Source organism: Terrapene carolina, unplaced genomic scaffold, assembly GCF_002925995.2.
Source record: "Terrapene carolina triunguis isolate 2854851 unplaced genomic scaffold, T_m_triunguis-2.0 Scaffold487, whole genome shotgun sequence".
NCBI lineage: Eukaryota > Metazoa > Chordata > Testudines > Emydidae > Terrapene > Terrapene triunguis.
In genome coordinates, this window is record NW_020664838.1 from 62,115 (window position 1) to 85,645 (window position 23,531).

The following is a 23,531-nucleotide window of genomic DNA, read 5'->3' on the forward strand; positions in this document are numbered from 1 at the left end:
TTCCTCTGTGTCGTGTTCATGAAGGATCAGAGAAGGTATCTCTGGTAGAGGGGGAATTGAATCCATATCTTCGGAGACCCACTCCAGTGCCTTATCCTTCCTCTTTCATTAGACTGATGTCAATTTTTGTGTATCAATATAGTAATAACTTAACAGTAATACCCAGTGTACAGGGTTAGCATTTAACATAATGATAAGTCTGGTGTTTCGCTGAGGGAAAGAGCTAAAGTTATACATCTGTAAGTAAACACAGTACCTATACTGCTCTTGACAGTCCTGGGTCCCTCAAGTTCTATGTTTATTCACAGAACAGCATCACCAGTAACCAAGCAAGTTTCCCTGCCACACTGTCCCTAAAAGGCTGACTTGCTAGGGTAAGAGCTCAATCTCTGAGCTTCCACTCCTTCGCTTCTGCAATGGGTTCCAGTTCTGGTGGGTGATATTTGTCATACAGAACATTTTCCACTCTGAAATAGACCCAAGGACTTTTTCAACTTACTGAACACCTACAGTACCACTCACTCAAGCCACCCATCCTCAAACTCTTTCACACATCTGTCTGTCTGCTTTACAGAGAGATTACCTGGTAATATCTTTTACTGGACCAACAGTCAGGTCTTTGTGTAGCCCTGTGTAGCTCAAAGGCTTGTTTCTTTCACCAACAGAAGCTGGTCCAATAAAAGATACTACCTCACCCACCTTGTCTCTGTAATATCCTGAGATCAACACGGCTATAACAACACTGCCTGCCTTCCAGTGCATTCTCCCAGCCACCTTCTCGCTAATCCAATAGCACATGTCTACTTACTCAATGACTCATCCATTTGACTGCCCACTGACTCACCCATCTACCTTCTCAACTCCCTACACAACTATCTACCCCGCAGCTCCTTCTTACTCCAACAATATGTTCACCCATCTATCAGTCCACCAGTTTGCTAACACATCAGATTGTCCATCACAATGGACACTCCCATCCAGCTACAAACCAATTCACCCCACCAACCACCTATTCATTTACATCTCTTTATTCATGCAGCCACGCACTTACTCACCTACCATCCAATACATCCGCCCAGTCACCCATTTACATAGTATACCAAATACAGGGGGATACATTTTGGAAAGCATCCAAATTATCGGATGCGTAAGACTGAATTAAGCACTCGGTTGTTTTGTTAACTGCCTATCACTACAGAAGCCATGTTAAGCAAACCCCAGAGAAGAGTTTGGTGCCTTCTTTATACATTAGAGGGTTGAATGTTTGTGAATATATATCACTGGGACCCAAATCTCAAAGCAGTAGGCATGCAAAAATATGTATGCATTTGCATGCTTTGTACACAGAATGATGACTGAGCATGAACTAGTTCATCTTCTCTTGATTCATCTTTTCGGCAGGTATCAGAAGTGGGAATCATGGAAGAGAAAAATTGTACCGTAGCAACCCAGTTCATTCTCATGGGATTCACAGATGATCCAAAGCAGCAGGTCATCTTCTTTGTGTTGTTCCTGGTGATCTATGTTCTCACCCTGGTGGGGAATCTCGGGATGATCATTTTGATCAGAATCAGTTCTCGACTGCACACCCCCATGTACTTCTTCCTGTGCAACTTGTCTGTTGTCGATATCTGCTATTCATCTGTTGTCACCCCAAAGATGCTGGCGAACTTCTTAGCAGAGAGCAAAGCCATTTCCTACTCTGGGTGTTTTTCTCAAATGTATTTTTTTGTTGCTTGGGTGTGTACAGAGTGCTTCCTCCTGGCTGCAATGGCGTATGACCGCTATGTGGCCATCTGTAAACCCCTGCTCTACTCATCAGTTATGTCCCATAAAGTCTGTGTCACGTTGGTGGCTGGCTCCTATATCACTGGCTTCACAAATGCCATGATTACTGTGTGTGTTATTACCAGGTTACCATACTGTGGTTCCAATATCATCAGCCATTTTTTCTGTGACACCCCTCCACTGCTAGCCCTATCATCCTCTGATAGCTCCATCACTGAAAATACCATTTCTATTTTAGCTGGTTTCACCTGTATCAGCTCCCTCCTGATAATCCTCTTCTCTTACCTGTACATCTTGGCTGCCATCCTGAAAATCCATTCTGCCGAGGGCAGGCACAAAGCCTTCAACACCTGTGCCTCCCACCTGACGGCCGTCACCATGTTTTACGGGTCTCTGATCTTTACATACTTACGCCCCAACTCCAGCTACTCACTGGGCCAAGACCAGGTGGCCTCTGTGTTCTATACGGTGGTGATCCCCATGCTGAACCCCCTGATCTACAGCCTGAGGAACAAGGAGGTGAAGGACGCTCTGGGGAGATCACTGGGGAGGGGAAGTGGTTTCAAGATGAATGTGTTTTCTTGTCATTTTAATAACCAATAACAAACCTATTCATGTCCTCTCTTTATTGTTTCGGGGAATGTGGCTGAGATGTCTGCTGTCTCAAGTGCTCTTTCCATAGGTGTTGTAAATAATAACCACATCTCCTAGAAATGCTCACTTAAAGCTAGTCATGAAACCACTGACCTTAAAATCGTTTTAGAGACCCATATCTGCTCACGTTAACAGTCTGTAAGGCTCTCCAATTCTACAGTGATGTGCCTTGTATAAGACTGTAGATTGGTAGACAGAGAAGCAGACAGATAGTTTCAGAAGTAAAAGCATCAAAGAGTCCTGTGGCACCTTATAGTCTAACAGATGTATAGGAGCATGAGCTTTTGTGGGTGAATACCCACTTCTTCGGATGCCATGTTGCATCTGAAGAAGTGGGTATTCACCCACGAAAGCTCATGTTCCTATACATCTGTTAGTCTATAAGGTGCCACAGGACTCTTTGCTGCTTTTACAGATCTAGACTAACACGGCTACCCCTTTGATACTTGACAGTTTCAGAAGTATATGTCACAGAACGATCATTTTGTAAGTGTGAGAGAAGAAACATTTGTACTTTACATTCTGGTATCAGCCAAGCCATGCGGCAGGATGGCATAGAGTAAATTAATTTAATTTAAAAAAGGAACACAATGTACAGCTACGTATACCATTCATGTAACAACCACACAACAAACTCTGCGATCAGCAGTCCCTGACCTCTCTTTCCGCAAACATATATTGCTATTATAGTGTTGCATTGTTATTGCTACATTAAACCCAGGCTATAACTACTATGAGTGCCTCCTTTGAACCTCAGGAGAGAGCCACTTGTTGATGGAAAGGTCATGGATGAAAGTTCAAATCAGAGAACTTTGCCTCTATTCAGAGACCCATAACGAATACATGACCCAAATACAAAGAGGCTAGTTCTAGTGAGACCATGAAAATTAATTATATCCGCCACTTACACCCTCATCTATTACAGGTGTCTATTATATTAGACAGTGCTAGAATGTAATCATCTTAGGCCAGGTCTAAACTACCACTTTTGTCCATATAACTTATGTCGCTCAGGGGTGTGAGAAAAACACCTCCCTGAGTGACATAAGTTACACCATCAGAAGCGCCGGTGTGTACAGCATTAGTAGGAGCATTGCCAGCAGATTGAGGGAAGTGATTATTCCCCTCTATTCGGCACTGGTGAGGCCACATCTGGAGTATTGCATCTAGTTTTAGTCCCCCCACTTCAGAAGGGATGTGGACAAATTGGAGAGAGTCCAGCGGAGGGCAACAAAAATTATTAGGGGCTCGGGCACATGACTTACGAGGAGAGGCTGAGGGAACTGTGGTTATTTAGCATGCAGAAGAGAAGAGCGAGGTGGGATTTGATAGCAGCCTTCAACTACCTGAAGGGGAGTTTCTAAGAGGATGGAGCTCGGCTGTTCTCAGTGGTGGCAGATGACAGAACAAGGAGTAATGGTCTCAAGTTGCAGTGGGGGAGAACTAGGTTGGATATTAGGAAACACTATTTCACTAGGAGGGTGGTGAAGCAGTGGAATGGGTTCCCTAGGGAGGTGGTGGAATCTCCTTCCTTAGACGTTTTTAAGGTCAGGCTTGACAAAGCCCTGGCTGGGATGATTTAGTTGGTGATGGTCCTGCTTTGAGCAGGGGGTTGGACTAGATGACCTCCTGAGGTCTCTTCCAACCCTGATATTCTCTGATTCTATGTTGATGGCAGAAGCTCTCCCGCCAATATAGCTACCACCACTTATGGGGGTGGTTTTATTAGGCCAACAGGAGAGCTCTCTTGCACCAGCACAGAGCGGCTACATGAGCGATCATACAGCAGCGCAGCTGCATTAATACCTCTGTGCTGTAAGCGCTCTAGTGTGGACATGACCTTAGCCATTGAGAGCAAAGGGATGCTGGTACAATAACTGACCAGAACTGTACAGAGACAAGGTGGAGGAGGTAATAGCTTTTCTTGGACCAACTTCTGTTGGTGACAGAGACAAGCTTTTGAGCTGACACAGAGCTCTGCTTCAGGTCTGGGAAACTAACTCAGAATATCACAGGTAAATACAAGGTGGAACAGATTGTTTAGTGTAAGTAGTTAACACATGTTTCAAGAGACCATTCAAGGTGCAAGTGGCCTGTTAACACCCCTCCAGTCACAGGGAGGAAAGGGGGTGGGAAGACCCACCTCTGCTCCTCACGTTCGTGTGCTCCAACACCTCCCTCAATGAACTCCTGCTCAATATCTATGGCAGCTCCGCGGAAATCATCTCCGTCCTTGTTATCCTCATCTCCTACATTTTCATTGTCATCTCTGTCCTGAGGTCCTTGCTCAGTGCAGCTCTTGATTAACCTGGTAAAACGACACCAGTGAGGACGTGCAGAACAAGAAGGAGACTGGCTAAGCGAATGAGATATAATGTCCTATAGCAACAGACATGGGTACATAACAGATGTAAGGGATAATGGGACATGTATGTGGTTTTTTGGTTTGGGTATTAAATTTGACCCGATGTGTATTTATTTAAAGATTTAGGGTCACGGGATCGCAGATTCTTTTGGGTTGGAAAGGAATCATTTAATCCATCTCTCCTTGATCCATGGAGGGCAGATGGTCTGCTGGACTCGGACTCAGCTGAGCTGGGTTCATGCTTCTGCTCTGCCACAAACTGGACAAATCACTTACATTGCCCCATAGCTCAGTATCCCCTTTAGAGTGACATCAAGTTAAAAAAAAGTCTCTCTCCTCCCTCTGATGTGTTGTGGTCTGCTCCGCAGAATTGAAGCAGTGAGCTAATTGCTGAGCAATGGGGGTGGGGGAATAAAGAGTAAGGTTCTTAAGGAAGACAGTTTTGGAGAAAGGGAATGGCTCAAGGTTTTGAGGCTGAGACATGGTGTCTTTCCCCTTTGCATCACCAGTTCCAATCCAGGGAGGAGGTGATTTCAAAGCAGGACAGACCTTGAAAAGCAGGATTCTCTAATCCGGCTCAAGGTCTGTGAGCCCAGACAGATTATGGGGTCTTGAAATGGGAAACGGTTGTTTTCAGCTGTAGGTCACAGATCTTCTTTTTTTTTTAACAACCATTTCAGTGGGTGGAACCAACATTCCATGTATTCTCCTCAGCCTCCCACCCCTAGAGTCTTTGGTGGACACAGGCAGTAGGCAGCAAAGGAGGGGGACTCAGAATAGCTCAAGTGGCAGAGTAGGTGGACAAAGTGACAAAGACAGAGGGTGAGATGAAACAATCAGACCGTTTGGGAAATATTTACCATCTTCTTCCTTCAGCAAATTTCAAAACCCTGTTTAGAAAAAAGAACCGTTTGTAAAAAGACCCTGAAAGCTAGAGTGTGCAGAGGGAACAAAACCGTGAGGGTCAAAATAAAATAAAAAGGGGGTGTGGGTGTGTTGTAAATAACATGTCAGTCGAAGACGGCAGTGTGAAGAATGAGTTTTATGTGGTCCGCTCCGTCAGAGGGCCTGTGTCACATGATCAGATCAACACACAGTTATTCTGCCCATTGTGCAAAGCCTATCTGAGCACAGCCATCACAGCGATAATGCCATGGTTCTCAATCAGGCATCCAGGACGCCCTGGGGGTGCCGCAAACAGGTTTCAGGGGATCATTAGACTTGCTGGGGCACAGGGCAGAAAGCTGAAACCCCCACCACATGGAGCTGAAGCCCAGTACCCCAAAGCCCTCCACCCAGGGCTGAAGCTGAAGCCTGAGCAACTTAGGTTCACAGGTCCCCTTGTGGTGTGGGGCCTTGCTACCCACTAACGCCAGCTATGGCTTTTATATGCAGAAAAACAGTTGTTGTGGCACAGGTGGGCCAGGGATCATGTTGGGGGAAGAGGGCTCAGAAAGAAAAAGGTTGAGAACCCCTGACCTACACCATCTAAGGCACCAGATTGCCCATAGCCACACACCCTTTAAAGAAGCACTGGACTCCAGGTTGTCTTCTCGTGTACAAAAAGCCTGATGTTTAAGGGGCCTGGTTCCTCTGTCTCAAACATCCGTTGTGTCAATGGTACATTTGTTTCTTCAATCCCCACAACTTGGCCCACATAACATCCCTTTATTAGCTGCTTGATTTTGGGTGTTGGCAAGGCCTGATTAAAGGGACATTTAGGGGTTTCCTTCATTCATCAACAGGCCTTTTCGAGCTGCCCATCCTCTTTGATACAAAAATTTGGCAACCACTGTCTTAGTCAACGGTTTAAGGAGAAATGAACAATTCAGCAATTCATTGGGCTGTCTCCTGAGCTAAGGAGGAACTTCTGTTTGGGTTGTAGTGGGATGGCGGGGGCGGGGGGAGGGTGGCTTGTGAAAAGGAAAGAGGTAGGTTGAAAACCTTTGCCCCTTTATTTGTGTATTTCAGGTTTTATACTTGTTGATAGATTAAGTATCAAAAACAAAGGACCGATGTTCTTCTGACAATAGGCCCGTGTACTTGTGTTGGGGTAGTGTAGTTGTATGGGCAGTGAGAAATCTGGCCCAACAAAAAGTATCCCCGAACCACTCAGTTCTCCCCTTTTCGTCAAGTCTGCTCTTAAATGGAACCCTTTCCCATTGTATTTATGCCTTTTAACTTTCTTTCAGTCCCTCTGCATTGGGACTTCAGTCTTACCACCATTGCTTTCAGTCATTTCTCATGTCTCTCCTTTACTGGCTTGTATTATTTAATGTTGCAAAGTATCTGGAGTTACAGCTTGTGGAAGATCAGAATATATAAAGTGTTAAATAAGACCAGACAGTTGATAACTGAGGACCCTTTCAATGTGATGCTGAAGCGAAAAATGTAATTGTTCTCTGAAGATGCTGCTACAAAATATCCCCAAGCATGCCAGTGCCCTCCTGATTCTTTTGCTAATTTTATTTATCTCCTATATCTTATAGTCCATGAAACAGGAGAAGAAGCAATGGGCTTCAATTACAGCAAGGGAGGTTTAGGTTGGACATTAGGAAAAACTCCATGTCAGGGTGGTTAGGCACTGGAATAAATTGCCTGGGGAGGTTGTGGAATCTCCACCATTGGAGGTTTCTAAGAGCAGGTTAGACAAACACTTGTCAGGGATGGTCTAGCTAATACTCCGTCCTGCCATGAGTGCAGGGGAATGGAATAAATGACCTCTCAAGGTCCCCTCCTGTCCTACGATTCTATGATCTCACAAAGGGCCCTACACCGGTGTGGGATGCCATCCTGAACACTAGGCAGGGCAAGGGACACACACACTTGCCTACGCTTGACATTCAGCTCTACTATACCCCCCCCATCACACACACACACAGTGCTCACTGCACACACACACAGTGCCCACTTCACACCAAACACATACACACACACAGAGAGTGCCCACTACGCGCACACACAGCTTGACACTGAGCTCAATCAGAATGCAGAATAATCTCTACTGGGAAGCTGGGACAGCTGGAATATTTCCAACTAGCCTGAACAAAAAGAACCGGAGGGGATTCTGCTGCCCTGGCAGGGAGACAGGACTGGATTTCCCAACTGCTCTTTTCCATCGGCAGCTTCTCTGAGGCCTGGTTAATGCTTAAATGTTAGATCAACTGAGCTCTGTCGCACAGGGCTGAGAAACTTTTCATAGCATGTTTGAGGCAGTTAGGTTGTATTTACCCTCAGTGTAATTTTTCCACTTACCTAGCTACTGTCTGTTCTGTTCTGTTCTATTACTTAAAACCACTTAAATACCACTTTTAATACTTAATAAAATCACTTTTGTTTATTTAGAAACTGAGTGAAAACAATTGTTCCCTGGGGGGGCAAACAGCTGTGCATCTCTCTCTATCAGTGATGTAGAGGGTGAACATTTATCATTTTCCCTAGTATAAGGTTTATACAGAGTAAAACGGATTTATTTGGGGTTTAGATCCCATTGGGAGCTGGGTGTCTGCATGGTGGAGACCGGTATCCTGCTGAGCTGGTTTCAGTCTAGATCTGCAGCTTTGCGTGGCGTGGCCCAGATCCTGGGTCTGTGTTGCAGCAGGCTAGCATGTCTGGCTCAAAAAGGCAGGGTTCTGGAGACCCAGGCTAGCAGGGAAAATGGGCTCAGAGGTAATTTCAGCACATCAGGTGACAGACCCAACGCACTTGGGTTTCCTGCATTTCCAGAAAGTATGCTAGCCCCTGAGTGATGTGCTCTTCCAGTCTGGGTTGCTCTGAGTCTCTCCTTTCAAAGTTGTTCTACTGTGGATAACTAATTAAAGAACCCTCGGAACAGAGACATGAAGTTCAGCATCTCACCCTCTAGGTTGGTGCGCCTAGCCACCAGCCTACATAATCATTCTCTCTTTCTGGACCTGTGATTCTTCCCCATGTTTTGCCCACTGATCTCATTTGGAGCCTGCAGACCTTGTTGGAATACAAACAAATTAATAATAATAACAATAGAATAATAAACAATACTGCCATGGGCTCTGGGAAATTACATTGCAATGGCCTGGGAGTTGAATTCACCTGTTTCCACTCCTCATCAAAAAAACCAGTACTAAGTTATACAGATTCAAGAATTGGTTAGGAGTTTATTCATTGCTTTCCTCAGGGAGTCCTTCACCTCCGTGTTCCTCAGGCTGTAGATGAGGGGGTTCAACATGGGGATCACCAGCGTGTAAAACACTGAGGCCACTTTGTCCGTGTCCATGGAATAGCTGGAGGTGGGACGTAAATACATGAAGAGGAGGGTGCCAAAAAACAGGACTACAGAGGTCAAGTGGAAAGTGCAGGTGGAGAAGGCTCTGTGCCGGCCATTGGGGGAGCGGATCTGCAGAATGGTGGAGGTGATATAGACATAGGAGAGGAGGACAATCACAAGGCTGGTCACTATAATGTAGCAGGTGAAAGCAAACATCACAATCTCATTGATGCGGGTGTCAGAGCAGGAGAGCGCCAACAGTGCGGGGATCTCACAGAAGAAATGATTGATGATGTTGGAGCTGCAGAATGACAGCTGAAATGTAAAACACGTGTGTATCATTGAATCCACCACCCCCGCAGCGTACACCCCAGCCACCAGCACTTTACAAAGCTGCCTGGACATGGTGACCCTATAGAGCAGTGGGTTACAGATGGCCACATAACGGTCATATGCCATCACAGCCAGCAAGAGGCACTCAACATCTGTAAAAACGATAGAGAGATACATTTGCACAGCACAGGCAGTGTAAGAAATGCTTTTCGTCTCGGCTAAGAAATTCAGCAGCAACTTAGGGGAAATTATCAAGGAAAAGCAGAGGTCACAGAAAGACAAATTACTGAGGAAAAAATACATGGGGTTGTGGAGTCGGGTATCAATTGTGATTAACAAGATCATCCCACCATTCCCCACCAGGGTGATTCCATAAATCACTAGGAACAACCCAAACAGGGGGACCTGCAGCTCCGGACGATCTGTCAGTCCTGAGAGAATGAACTCAGTCGCCTCTGAGTGATTTCCCTTTTCCATTTCCTCTGAACAGAGCTCAGACAGCTACAGAGATGTGAATACGTGGATGGCTTGGGCAACCCATCCCTTCCCTGTAATGAAGTGAGTGAAAATAAACAGAGATCAGTTTCTGAATGGACATCAGTACCCGCTCAGGGAAGGGCTTCGTCCACAGAGCCAGATGTTCACAGCTGGTCATTCCAGTTGTTCGATAAAATACACACTGCGTAAATACAATGACATGCAGGTTAATCATGCCCCACACAGAAATGCTCCTGTTCACTAATCCAAACAGAAAACAGTGACTTGTGACTCTGCTGTGAGAGAATCAGTCTGAAGAGATTATTCCTTAGCTAAAGAAGGGGTGAGAGTAAAGGAGTGTCAATCTTTCTACCCTCTTTGGGCAGGGTGAGCTCTGTGGCTTGGCATGTGGGTTTGGGGTAACACTTCCTTACTGTGCTAATTAAGCTTTTTGGCATTTGCTTTAGCCTGTATGAAAACCCAGAGACATAATGGAAATCACTGGCTTTGGTGACTATGTAATTGCCTATTTTTTCCAACCCAGGAAGTCGCTCCTTTAGCTGAAGAGGTAGGAGTTGGGGCTGAGGCTTCTAGTGCTGGAGGTCTTGAATTCAATACCTGCTGATAACCATGGTGTCTGCGTGTGTTTGTGACTGTAATTCAGGACAATTGCACGTACCTGCTGAGAAGAGAGAGAGATGTGTTGGCATTTCTCCATCGACAGAAACTGCCAGTTTGGAGCATTCGGGAAATTTTATACTGAGATGTTTGATCTGTGGGACATGATCCCTGAAGCAAGTGGGAATACCTGAGCTCCAAGAGCCATAACACCTAATTAATGCATTCAGTGAAACAAAGCCACCCTCGGTGTAATTCATGCCCTGGGGATTAATTAGTCCCACTCTTTCCTACTGTGTTATTACATGATGCAATTTCTACCAGAATTACAGAGTATGAGGTTAGGGGTATATTTCATCCTACTGTTATCAGTGCAAGCCGGGTACTGCGTAGAGCTGATACACAAAGGGGGTTTGTTTGTGGAGACCAAAATCTTTTTGCTATTTCGACGGGGGTACATCTGATACCACACACCACCAATCTCTTCCATGGGCCAGGCCCGAGGTTGGACTACATCCCTCATGATGCATTATGGTTTCTCCTCTTGCTGAACTGCCCTGGAACATCACCAGAGTCCCACAGCCATGCTTTGGGGAGGAGGGGAGTTTGATCTCTTGATGGAATCTTGTAATTTCCAGGGAAAAGATGGAAATTCCAATTTCCCATCAAAAACCCTTCTCAAGAAAAAATTTCAACCAGCCTTAGCAAGAAATTTGGAATCAAAGGAACAGAAAGTTAGATACAGGTGAAACGTACTAATTGTTTGCAGCTGTAGCTGATATCTTCTCAGTCATTCCTGGTTTCAGAATCACCTCATTGTCCGGGCCCCAATAGGTGGAATGTAAAACCTGTAACACATGTAAGAGTATTCCACATTACCTAGCCATTTATAGCATGCCAATCACCATGGTATCCTATGTCCTTCCCTTGTTAGGTTACTCCCCAAAGTAGGAAAGATAGATTCACTCATTTTGCCTGATAGAGACCACATGATGACCAGAGGAGCTCAGGAGGAGACAACAGCATGGTACGGAGTTCTGCAGTTCACAAAACTATCCCTCTTGCATGCATATTATCTGCACACAGGAGCTCAGCTTTAAGATGCTAAAAACTCTATGAGTCAACTAGAAATAGTCATGATCTCATTGCAAATATTAATACAATATTTTGTTAAGTGATAAGATTGCACTGTATCATGTTCTTAATACATGTTCCAAATTGAGGCTGGTAAAATCGTCTGTCTTAAACAAAGAGATGTGTGCTCTGCTTAATTTTGTGTCTAAACAGTAACCAGAGTCTTTAAGCAGGAAGGGAAACAAAGGAAGCCCAAAAAGGTGAGAAAAAAACAGCAGGGAACATCCTTCTACATAGACATTTTGTCTTGTGGTAACCAGGTGTAAATGTTTCTCAAAGGGGGGATAGGACTATAAAAAGAAGGGACAGACATCCCAAGACAGCTCTCTCTCTCTCTCTCTCTCTCAATTCACTGCATGTGAAGGGATAAAGGAAGCAGCCATTGGACTGGGGGAGGGGACCTGACCTAAGCAGTTTGGTCAGGAAGGCTGCTGAAAGCATGTGGTGAGGAAACTTTTCCTTTAAATTTTACATCATTTGTTAACTTAGGCACAAGTGGCATTCTAGCTTTATTTTTCTTGTAACCATGTCTGACTTCTATGCCTCCTTATTTGCACTCACTTAAAATCTATCTTTGTAGTCAATACACTTTGTTTTATTGTTGTATCTAATCTACTGTGTTTAAATAAAAGTGTCTGAGAAACTAAGTTGCATGCATATTAGTGCTGTTAAAGAAATAATGGACAATGTAACTTGTATTGTCCAGGAGAGGACTGGGCAGCACAGGACTTACATTTCTGGAGGGAAATCGCAGACTGGAGAGTGTGTTGGGGTCACCCTGCAGTATAACCAAGGGTGGTGAGAGCCTGAGTGTAACTCAGCTATTCCTGGCCAGGCTGCAGTTACACAGACATGCTCAGGGTGTGATTTGCCTGCTAGACGCTTGTTTGTGAGTGGCCCAGGTGGAAGCCACTTCAGCAAGGCATTGCCAGGTTGCAGGCAGGTGTGACACAGCTGCTGATTAGTCTAGTTTGGACCTTGGTATGTCACAGCCACCAACTTAGAAACTATCCCAATAACACCAAAGGTGTGGTGCTGGCTGACAGTAGTGTCCGATTGACATGAAAGGGTGAGGTCACCACAGGGATGGGCCCATGCACTGATCCATGGCTGGAGATGCACAAGGACATTGTGGTCATCACCTCCCCCAAGGAGATTCATGGCAGGCCCAGGGATAACTCTTCTCTTCCTCACTATGGTAGCAGAAATTATCCCCCACGGAATGCTATAAGTTTTAGTGGAAAATGCTTCCACCCATCCTGAAAAGGAATTAATTATTACTAACAAGTATTGGAAATCCTTCTTTACTTCTTTCTAACTTGTCAATAAAATCAATCTGAACCCTATGCCAGGGCCCAAGCCTCCGTTGGTGTATCATGGGTTGCCAGTGAGGGAGTCTTGCTCTTTCCTGTGCACACCGAATGCAATTCCTTACCCATGTTCTAACATCATCTTCCATGTTTTTCCATTCTGCAACTTGTCTTAACCTATTTAAGGTTCCTTTTACCCCCTCATGCATGAACTGATGGGCTACATTAATCAGTTCTTGCCTTTCCACTTTTCCTGGAATTCGGTGATTTATAGCCGCACCCAATAGTTCAGGGGCATCAGGAGGGGCGCTTTTAGCTTGGCTTCTAGTTACAATCGCTATAGTGTGTTGTCCAGCTATTGTATCCACCCGACTGTTCCAAATGGCTTCCTTGCCTGTTCCCTTGTTGTGGGCTTTCACGTGCCTGATTTTCAATTGCTTAGGATTCTCTGTTACCCACTGGTAAATCCATTTCCACTCATCTAAGTATGCCATATCTTTACCATCCGCCGCCTTCCACGCATTTCTTTTCCAGCCCTGCATCCAGAACTGAATTCCCTTTACGCAAAAATCACTATCAGCGTAAATATACACTGGTCGTGGGGAGTCCTCATATTGTTTCAGAACCTGATCAATTGCATGTAATTCAGCATGTTGGGCTGACTCAGGGTCCAGATGGCCCTGAATCATCTCCTTCTCTAAATTGATTGCTGCATATTTTACACACCGTTTCCCATTTATTACCATTGCACTTCCATCAGTGAACCAGATATGCTTCTCTTGTCCTACAGTATCCAATTCCTCTAGTGGGGGTGCCTCCACTAGAGCAATTCTCTGTTCCAGAGTGACCTCCAGACAGTCGTGATGGTTTCCTTTTTCAATTAAAGCATGTGTTAACTTACCTGGTTTGGACACCGTTTCCGTGGTTACCCCTCTGTTAATTAAAATCAGCGTCCATTGTGCCATTCGAGTATTAGAGACTTTCCCCCCCCATCAGTTTTCCTGACAAAATATATGTTAGTGGAGTGTGGGTGCTTTGAATAGTGACTGGAGCTATTCCTGTGAGTGGCTCGATAGATTGCACTGCCCAGACGGTAGCCAGGCGTTCACGTTCACAGGGATCAAAATTTATCTCAGCTCCTTGCAGCTTCCTGGATGTATATGCTACTGGAACCAGTCTTCCATCCTCATTCTTTTGTAACAGTGTAGCAGCCAAGGCTGTATTGTGGGCAGCCAATCGAATAACAAAAGGCTGTGACTCATCGGGAAAATGCAGTGCTGGAGCTGTGAAGCCTTTTGCTTTAAGAGTCTTAAAGCAGCACCCTGCTCTTCCCCCCACTCCCAATTTGCCTTTTTCTTTAGTAATAGTACTCTCAAGGAGAGTAACACATTTTGCCAAGTCTGCACTTTTTTCTGAAGCTTTGCTTCGGAACCCCAGGGATTATATACCACCTTGGTGAGAGCCCTCTTCAGCCGGGAGAGGTCCTCACCCCCCTTTGAAACAGGCAGCAGGGTCCTGTCCCTCTTTGCTGCCTCCCCTGTGGCTTGGGCATCAGGTCCACCTGCCTCCCGTGACACCAGCTGACTGAGCAGCTGGACCATCGTGTCCGTGCTCCCTAATGCCCGTACATCCAGCCTTGAATCCATCATTGATGCCATAGCCCACGACTGCGGGACTCCCGAGTCCGCAGTTGTACCCTTCTGTTTCCTGAACATGTTGTCACAATTCGTGAGTACCACTTTTAAGATTTTTAATTACTTGAGATTTTACGTAGCCCATGCCGGCACCGTGGGCCGGAGGGAGAGACGCTAAGTCTCCCTTCGTATTACTCGGTCCAATATTACCGAGGGCCCATACACCAAAACCCTTTCCAGGCAAAGCGAGACACCCTATGTTTTTCTTTTTAACTTAGGCATGCTATGGCTGAGGGTATATGCACCAAGGATTATATGCATGGAGCGAGACTCCCTGAGTCCTCCTCCCATTACCCAGGATTTTTACAACCTGGGAGTATACCCACCTGCACCCTACCCCCGTGAACCGGGGTGGAGAAAGGAATGCTAAACCTTTTTTTTTTTGGTTTTTAGACCTGCTACGGTTGAAAGTGGGCACACCTTTAATTATAAAATTCTTAACATGTAATACCAACAGTGCCGGACAGAGCAAACATGAAATACCAAGGGCAAAACAGTTGGTGTGCTCCACAGGGCCCCCCCCTTCGCAATTCTCCACCAAAACTGTGACAGATATATGTTACCAATTTGCCTGAGGTGTTAGGTGATCAGGCTGAAGCAGCAGGATTGTTTGGGGAGGAGATGACGAAACACACCAAGTGTTTAAATTTTAAAGCTTTATTAATAAAATAATAAAATAACTGCGGAGAGTGCTGGGGGTTCCCTACGTCACTCAGAGGAAGGAAGAAAGTGTTAGTGCCCCAAGCTCTAATCCACTTTCATACTTATACCCGCACTACCCGAGGCTGGCCAAGCCTGGGGTGTAACGTAAGAAGAGGGGGTGGGGTGGATGGGAGTTTTTGTCCCGTGCATGGGTTGTTTAGGGTCCGCTGTGATCTCTGACTTGCTTTGGATTTTGGGAGGGTTTTTCAGTCCAGGGTTTCTTTGGGGGTGGTTTGTTTCGTGACCTCTGCTTTTGGTGTTTTTTGTACTAATTTAAACCGGCTTTTTGTGTGTTTTTTTTAACTTTCCCAAAACACACCGGCTAGACTTTTTTTTTGTTTTGTTTTCCTCCATGCAGGCCTTTGCTTATTTTGCTTGTTATGGGCTGCCTCTGCAGATTTGTTTAGCTGCATCTTTCTTGGCAGGCAGCCAAGCGTCGGCTGTGAGCTGCGGCCTTGGGCTGGAGTTGGTGCCTATTTCTTGACTGAGTGAGCTGGAGTGTCGAGTTAACCTGTTTTTTGCTTTTTTCCTCCTTCCCCCTCTGGCCTCTTGCAACCTGCACAGGAATCTTTTATTCCACACTCACATACCTTTGACCCTTTTTAAAATGCCCTGTGATGCTTGCAACAGTGTTAGCAATATCAATGCTGACCTGCCTCCCCCAGGGGAACCCCTGGAGGGAGGAGTCCATTGGGGTATGACACTTTAAATCAGTGGCCGATACTGGAACTGTGGTAACGGTTGTGCTACCCCCACTATCCATGGGAGTCATACCATTGTGCGTTGGATCGCTGCTACCGGGGCTACGGGAGTGAGCTCATCATGCCTACATTCCTGCGGATTGTCCCATATATCCCACTCTATTTATACCTTTTAACTTTCCCTCAGTCCCTCTGCACTGGGACTTTAGTCTTACCACCGTTGCTTTCAGTCATTTCTCATGTCTCTCCTTTGCTGGCTTGTATTATTTAATGTTGCAAAGTATCTGGAGTTACAGCTTGTGGAAGATCAAAATATAAAGTGTTAAATAAGACCAGACAATTGATAACTGAGGGCCCTTTCAATGTGATGCTGAAGCGAAAAATGTAATTGTTCTCTGCAGATGCTGCTACAAAATATCTCCAAGCATGCCAGCGCCCTCCTGATTCTTTTGCTAATTTTATTTATTTCCTATATTTTTTAATCCATGAAACAGAGTTTAGGAATAGGAGAGGAAGCAATGGGCTTCAATTACAGCAAGGGCGGTTTCGGTTGGACATTAGGAAAAGCATCTCAACCAGGGCCGGCTCCAGGCACCAGCCGACCAAGCACGTGCTTGGGGCGGCACATTGTAAGGGGCGGTGTAGCAGGGTGGACACCTGCTCCTGCCTGGAAAGGCCTGAGATAGCCCAGGGAGAAGGCAGCTTGAAGGCTGAGCTGATTGGGGGAAGTGGCTGCAGCTGGGGCCACGCCCCAAACAGACTCAGCGGGCCCTATAAAGGCAGGGAGCCAGGAGCTCAGACACAGTCTCTCTCTGTGTTCAGAGGGAGAAGGGCCTGGCTGCAGGGAGCTAGACACAGGGTACCTAAGTGGAGCAGGGCTGGGGAAAGGCAGAGGAGCTGGGGAGCTCCAGGCTGCGGCCTAGCAGAAGGCCAAGGGGTACTGGGGGTTGCAGAGGGCAGCTCAGGGCTAGGCCAAGGCAGCAGGTCCAAACTCAACCTTGCCTGTGATGAGTGGCCTATACTGCAGTCTGCCCCAGGGAGTGGGGGCTAGCTGGAGACTGGCAGTGGCCTTATCCTGACGTGAGGTAGGGATAATGGGTGGGAGTTCCCTGGGGAGGGGAGACCCTAGTACTGAGGGGTGTACTGCCAGGGGGCAGCACCCCCGATAAAAGGGCACCGGGGTCCGGGAGGGACATGGGAGCCGGAGGACAGGTGGACCACCGGCCTGCAGGGGGCGCTCCAATGCTGGAATGAGCTAATTCACGGAGATGACCAGCAGGAGGCACCACAGGGGTTAGTCCGACACCTTACAGGCCAATCTTGGGGTGACGGAGGTCGCTCAGGGTTTTTTTTTGTTTGTTTATTTTTTTTGGTTCGGCGGGGCAGTACTCGAGGTTTTTTTTTGTTTTGTTTTTGTTTCGGCCGGGCGGCACTCGGGGGGCTGGGTTGTTTTTGTTTCGGCGGCGCTCGGGGGAGGCGTGTTTCGGAGGCGCGGCGCTCAGGGGAGGCGTGTTTCAGCGGCGCTTGGGGGAGTATTAGGGCGGGGCGGCGCTCTTTTTTTTTTTTGATTGGGGAGGCAAAAACATTAGAGCCGGCCCTGATCCCAACAGTGAGGATGACTAAGCACTGAAATAAATTATCTAGGGAGGTTGTGGAATCTCCATCAATGGAGGTTTCTCAGAGCAGGTTAGACAAACACCTGTCAGGGATGGTCTAGATAATGCTCAGTCCTGCCATGAGTGCAGAGGACTGGAATAGATGACCTCTCAAGGTCCCCTCCAGTCCTATGATTCTATGGTCTCACAAAGGGCCCTGCACTGGGGGGGGGATGCCATCCTGACCACTGGGCAGGGCAAGGGACACACACACCCGCCTACACTTGACATTCAGCTCCACTGTACCCCCCATCACACACACAGTGCCCACTGCACACCAAACACACACACACACACACACACAGCCTGACACTGAGATCAATCAGAATGCAGAATAATCTCTACTGGGAAGCTGGGACCGCTGGAATATTTCCAACTAGCCTGAACAAAAAGAACCGAAGGGGATTCTGCTGCCCTAGCAGGGAGATAGGACTAGATTTCACAACTAGGCTTTTCCATTGGTAGCTTCTCTGAGACCTGGTTTATGCTTTAAAATTAGATCAACCGAGCTCTGTCACACAGGGCAGGGAAACTTTTCATACCATGTGCGAGGCAGTTAGCTTGAACTGACTCTCAGTGTAATTCTTCCATTGACCTAGCTACTACCTCTCGGAGACATGGATTAACTACATCGAAGGAAAAACCCTTCCATCAATGTGGAAAGCATCTACACTACGGCACTGCTGCACGCCATAGCTGAGTCAATGTAATGGCCTTAGTATAGACATTCCCTGAATCGATGGGAGAGTTTCCCCCCTTCCTATTAAACCTATTTTTCTCTCCTTTTCCAGTCACTCTTCTCCCTCCCTTGTAAAGCTCTTTCCTTCTTTTGATAGGTAAATATGTTCAGAAAAGTTGAAATTTCTCCTCTCAGGATAATTCCTTCCTTCCCTTCCCATGAATGGCTCACTGTCATTTCAATTAAAGGCCGAAATTCTCTGAAACTGACTTGTTTGCCCATGACTTGGTGACACCTCTTTGTTTTTCCTCCCTTCACTTACAATGAGTTGAGGACGGAAGCAGTACCTGCTCAGAACCCTAAAATCAGACTTAGGGAAAGATTCGACTCTGTTTCCTAAATACACCAACGTTACCCTTAATATCTCTGTAGCTGCTTCCTTTGGCGGCAGAGGTTAAATTTGGCTTTGACTTTGAGATTTGCTCCCTGGAGCATCTTTGCTCCTAGGACAACAGATGTGCACAGCACATGCAATTAATGTTGTTGCTGTGTCTTTCCTTGTGGAAATGGAACACAGAGGGCCAGAGCATGAGCTGGTCTGGATCGCTGTCTCACCCATGAGGTCTTTTTAACATGATACAAAACTGAGTTGAATGTATTCCACTTTATTTGTTGGTCACTGCTCCAAATATCTCTTTAAGTAATTTCCCAGCATTGGGACACAAAGGTGTCTATAAATGGGTGAATTTCTTCTGGACTAATAATTCATTGTCAAAAACAATACCGTTTGGATTGACCTGAAACTATTCACAAATGTGTTACAAATAATCCTAATAGCTTTGTCCCAGAACAATGTGTGTGTGCGGGGGGAGGATTTAGGTGCCGGTGGCAACGCAGCCACCATAGAAGACAGTGGTGGGCTTTCCCTTTGTAATTTTAGCCCAATAATTGGGGTATTCACCTGTGAGGTGGGAGATCCAGGTTCAATTACCCCTTCTGTCCAGTGCTGGGCAAAGCTATGTGTGACATTGCACTCCATATGCTTTATGAAAATGTTTATGAATATGACATTACTGGAGTATGCTTTATGCTAAATGCCCCATGTAACATAATAGACTATAACCTTTCTAATGATAAGTGTGTTCATCCTATTTGTTTACATGGATTATTTCTATGTCTGGAGTTAGGAGAATAAGGTATAAACTTGTATCACTGATGCAGACATATTAAGTGGAGGATATTAAAGGTGCTTCAAAATCAATGAACTGTGAATGGCTCTGTTTACCTGCAAGCCTTCCTGTCTAAGTGTGGGACAAAGCAGGAAGAATGGAGACGGGGGTCTTACAGTGACATGTAACCATGTCACCTGATACTGAAATCCATCTTGAAGCTTGTACTTTTCCAGAGGGGTGTGAAATTCCAAACAAAGGTTTTCCACCTCATGGAAGTTCTATATAAAGTGGGAGAAGCAAACAATTAGTGTCTTCAGCTGGCTTAAGAGATGGCCTCCCCATCCCACAGAGATACCTGCAAGCACCTGGAAACAAAAGGACTGTAACCACCTGGGTGGGTGAGAACAGGCTGGACCCAGGTCAGAAAAGGCATCGGATGAGAGAAGGATTTTACCTGAAGTAACAACTGGGGTGAGAAGTTAACATTTGTAACTCATTTCTGAGTTCATTTAGCTTAGCCTTGCGTGTTTTGTTTTATTTTGCTTTGTGATTTACTTTGTTCTGTCTGTTACTGCTTAAAACCTCTTAAATCCTACTTTTTATACTTAATAAAATCACTTTTGTTTATTTATAAACTTAGTATAAGTAATTGTTACCTTGGGGGGCAAACAGTTGTGCATATCTCTCTTGCAGTGACATGGATGGTGAACATTTATCATTTTACACTGTATACACTTTATACAGAGTAAAAGGGATTTATTTGGGGTTTAGATCCCATTGGGAACTGGGTGTCTGCGTGATGGAGACAGGTATCCTGCTGAGCTGGTTTCAGTCTATATCTCCAGTTTTGCGGGTGTGGCCCAGACCTGTGTCTGTGTTGCAGCAGGCTAATGTGTCTGGCTCAACAAGGCAGGGTTCTGGAGGTCCAGGCTGGCAGGGAAAATGGGCTCAGAGATAATTTCAGCACATCAGGTGCCAGTCCCAATAAGGGTCTCTTTGCCCAAATGTGTCACATTTGTTCCTGGATTTCCAGAAAGCATCCCAGCCCCTGAATGATGTGCTCTTCCAGTCTGGGTTGCTCTGAGTCTCTCCTTTCAAAGTTGTTCTACTGTGGATAACTAATTCAATAACCATTGGAAGAGAGATGTGAAGTTGAGCATCTCACCCACTAGGTGGGTGCCCCTAACCACCAGCCTATAGAATTATTCTCTCTTTATGGCCCTGTGATGCTTCCCTTGTTTTGTCAACTGATCTCAGCTGGGGCCTGCAGACGTTGCAATACAAACAAATTAATAATAACAACAATATAATAATGAACAATATTCCCACGGGGTCTGCAAAATTATTTTGTAATGGGCTGGGAATTCAATTCACCTGTTTCCACTCCCCATCATTAAACCAGTACTGAGTTAAACAGATTCAAGAATTGGCTGGAGTTTATTCATTGCTTTCCTCAGGGCATCCTTCACCTCCGTGTTCCTCAGACTGTAGATGAGGGGGTTCAACATGGGGATCACCAGCGTGTAAAACACTGAGGCCACTTTGTCTGTGTCCATGGAATAGCTGGAGGTGGGACGTAAATACACAAAGAGGAGGGTGCCAAAATACAGGGCCACAGCGGTCAAGTGGAAAGTGCAGGTGGAGAAGGCTTTGCGCTGGCCCTCGGCGGAGTGGATCTGCAGGATGGTGGAGGTGATATAGACATAGGAGAAGAGGACAATCACAAGGCTGCTCACAATAATGCAGGACGTGAAAGCAAACATCACAATTTCATTGATGCGGGTGTCAGAACAGGAGAGCGCCAGGAGTGGGGGGATGTCACAGAAGAAATGATTGATGATGTTGGAGCTGCAGAATGACAGCCGAAATGCAAAAAACATGTTTATCATTGAATCCACCAACCCCACAGCATACACCCCAGCCACCAGCACTTTACAAAGCTGCCTGGACATGGTGACCGTATAGAGCAGCGGGTTACAGATTGCCACATAGCGGTCATATGCCATCACAGCCAGGAAGAGGCATCCAACATCTATAAAAGCATCAGAGAGATACATTTGCACAGCACAGGCAGTGTAAGAAATGCTTTTCCTCTCGGCTAAGAAATTCAGCAGCATCTTAGGGGAAATTATCGAGGAATAGCAGAGGTCACAGAAAGACAAATTACTGAGGAAAAAGTACATGGGGGTGTGGAGTCGGGGGTCAATCGTGATTAACAAGATCATCCCCCCATTCCCCACCAGGGTGATACCATAAATCAGTAGGAACACCCCAAATAGGGGGACCTGCAGCTCCGGACGATCTGTCAGTCCTGAGAGAATGAACTCAGTCACCTCCGAGTGATTTCCCTTTTCCATCTCCTCTGAACAGCGATCAGGCAGCTACAGAGATGTGGGCAGGTGGATGGTGCGGAAAACCTGTCCCTTCTCTGTAATGAAGTAAGTGAAGATAAATGGAGATCAGTTTCTCAATGGACATCAGTACCCGCTCAGGGAAGGGCTTAGTCCACAGAGCCCGATGTTCAAAGCTGGTCATTCCAGGTTTTCGATAAAATGCACACACTGTGCAAATACACTGACACACAGGTTAATCATGCCCCACATACAATACACTCCTGTTCACTTCTCCGAAAAGAAAACAGTGACTTGTGACTCTGCTGTGAGAGAATCAGTCTGAAGAGATTATTCCTTAGCTAAAGAAGGGGTGAGAGTAAAGGAGTCTCAATCTTTCTACCCTCTTTGGGCAAGGGGAGCTCTGTGGCTTGGTATGTCGGTTTGGGGTAAAGTTTCTTACTGTTCTAATTAAGCTTTTTGGCATTTGCTTTAGCCTGTATGAAAACCCAGAGACATAACGGAAAGCACTGGCTTCGATGACTATGTAATTGGCTATTTTTTCCAACCAAGGAGGTTGCTCCTTTAGCTGAAGGGGTAGGAGTTGGGGCTGAGGCTTTTAGTGCTGGAGGTCTTGAATTCAATACCTGCTTATCACCATGGGGTCTGCGTGTGTGTGTGTGATTGTAATTCAGGACAATAACACGTACCTACTGAGAAGAGAGATAGCGATGTGTTGGTGTTTCCCCATCGACAGAAACTGCCAGTTTGGAGTATTTGGGAAGTTTTATAGTGAGATTTGTGACATGATTCCTTAAGCAACTGGGAATAGCTGAGCTCAGAGAGCCATAACACCTAATTAATGCATTCAGTGAACCAAAGCCACCTTCGGTTTAATTCATGCCCTGGGGATTAATTGGACCTATGCTTTTCTACTGTGTTATTAAATGATGCAATTTCTACCATAGTTACAGAGCATGAGCTTAGGGGTGTATTTTATCCTGTTGTTTTCAGTGCAAGCCGGGTACTGCATAGAGCTGATCCACAAAGGAGGTTTGTTTGTGGTGACTGAAATGTTTTTGCTAAAATGTTAATATTTCAGCTTGGAAATACCATGGGGTTTCATCAGATACAACACACCATCAATCTGTTCCATGGGGCAGGCTCCCAGGCTGGACTTCATCCCCTATGATGCATGATGATCTCTCCTCTTGCTGAACTGCTCTGGAACATCACCAGAGTCCCACAGCCATGGTTTAGGGAGGAGGGGAGTTTGGTATTTTGATGGAAAGCTGATAATTTCCAGGGAAAAGATAATTTCATGGAAAAAATAGTTGAATGGAAACTCCAATTTCCCAACCAAAAAACAAATAACATGTTTCAAGTTATTAATACATGTTACAAACTCAGGCTGGCATACTGCTCTGTCTTAAACAAAGAGATGTGTACTCTGCTTAATTTTGTGTCTAAAGAGTAACCAGAGGCATCAAGCAGGAATGGAAACAAAAGAAGCCCAAAAAGGTGAGGAAAAAGCAGCAGGGAACATCCTTCTACATAGACATATTGTCTTCTTGTAACAAGGCGGACATGGCTCTCAAAGGGGGGATAGGACTCTAAAAAGAAGGGGGAGACATCCCAACGCACTTCTCTCTCTCTCTCTCTTTCTCTTTCTT

General features: G+C 45.8%; 3 protein-coding genes across 4 annotated transcripts; 1 reads left to right on the forward strand and 2 right to left on the reverse strand.

The window, feature by feature from the left end:
- Positions 1-1,416: 1,416 nt before the first annotated feature.
- LOC112125498 (olfactory receptor 5F1-like) lies at positions 1,417-2,391 on the forward strand. Its single transcript, XM_024223900.1, has one exon. The coding sequence runs from the start codon at positions 1,420-1,422 to the stop codon at positions 2,389-2,391; it is 972 nt and encodes a 323-aa protein (XP_024079668.1). The 5' UTR covers positions 1,417-1,419.
- Positions 2,392-8,924: 6,533 nt separating this feature from the next.
- On the reverse strand, positions 8,925-14,526 carry LOC112125501 (olfactory receptor 1019-like). 2 transcript variants are annotated; one of them, XM_024223903.1, is made up of 2 exons: positions 14,511-14,526; positions 8,925-9,868 (listed from the first exon to the last, which is right to left on the reverse strand). In XM_024223903.1, exons 1-2 carry the CDS (start codon positions 14,524-14,526, stop codon positions 8,925-8,927), a joined length of 960 nt encoding a protein of 319 aa, XP_024079671.1. The 2 variants fall into 2 exon arrangements, with proteins under 2 accessions (XP_024079671.1, XP_024079672.1); XM_024223904.1 differs by lacking the exon at positions 14,511-14,526 and adding an exon at positions 10,592-10,607.
- A 6,411-nt stretch (positions 14,527-20,937) lies between these two features.
- Positions 20,938-21,888, reverse strand: LOC112125503 (olfactory receptor 5W2-like). Its single transcript, XM_024223907.1, has one exon. It carries the CDS (start codon positions 21,883-21,885, stop codon positions 20,938-20,940), a length of 948 nt encoding a protein of 315 aa, XP_024079675.1. The 5' UTR covers positions 21,886-21,888.
- Positions 21,889-23,531: the final 1,643 nt, after the last annotated feature.

Excerpts from the sequence above, each read along its gene's own strand:
- LOC112125498 (XM_024223900.1), top strand. The coding sequence starts at position 1,420 with ATGGAAGAGAAAAATTGTACCGTAGCAACCCAGTTCATTCTCATGGGA.
- LOC112125503 (XM_024223907.1), bottom strand. The coding sequence starts at position 21,885 with ATGGAAAAGGGAAATCACTCGGAGGTGACTGAGTTCATTCTCTCAGGA.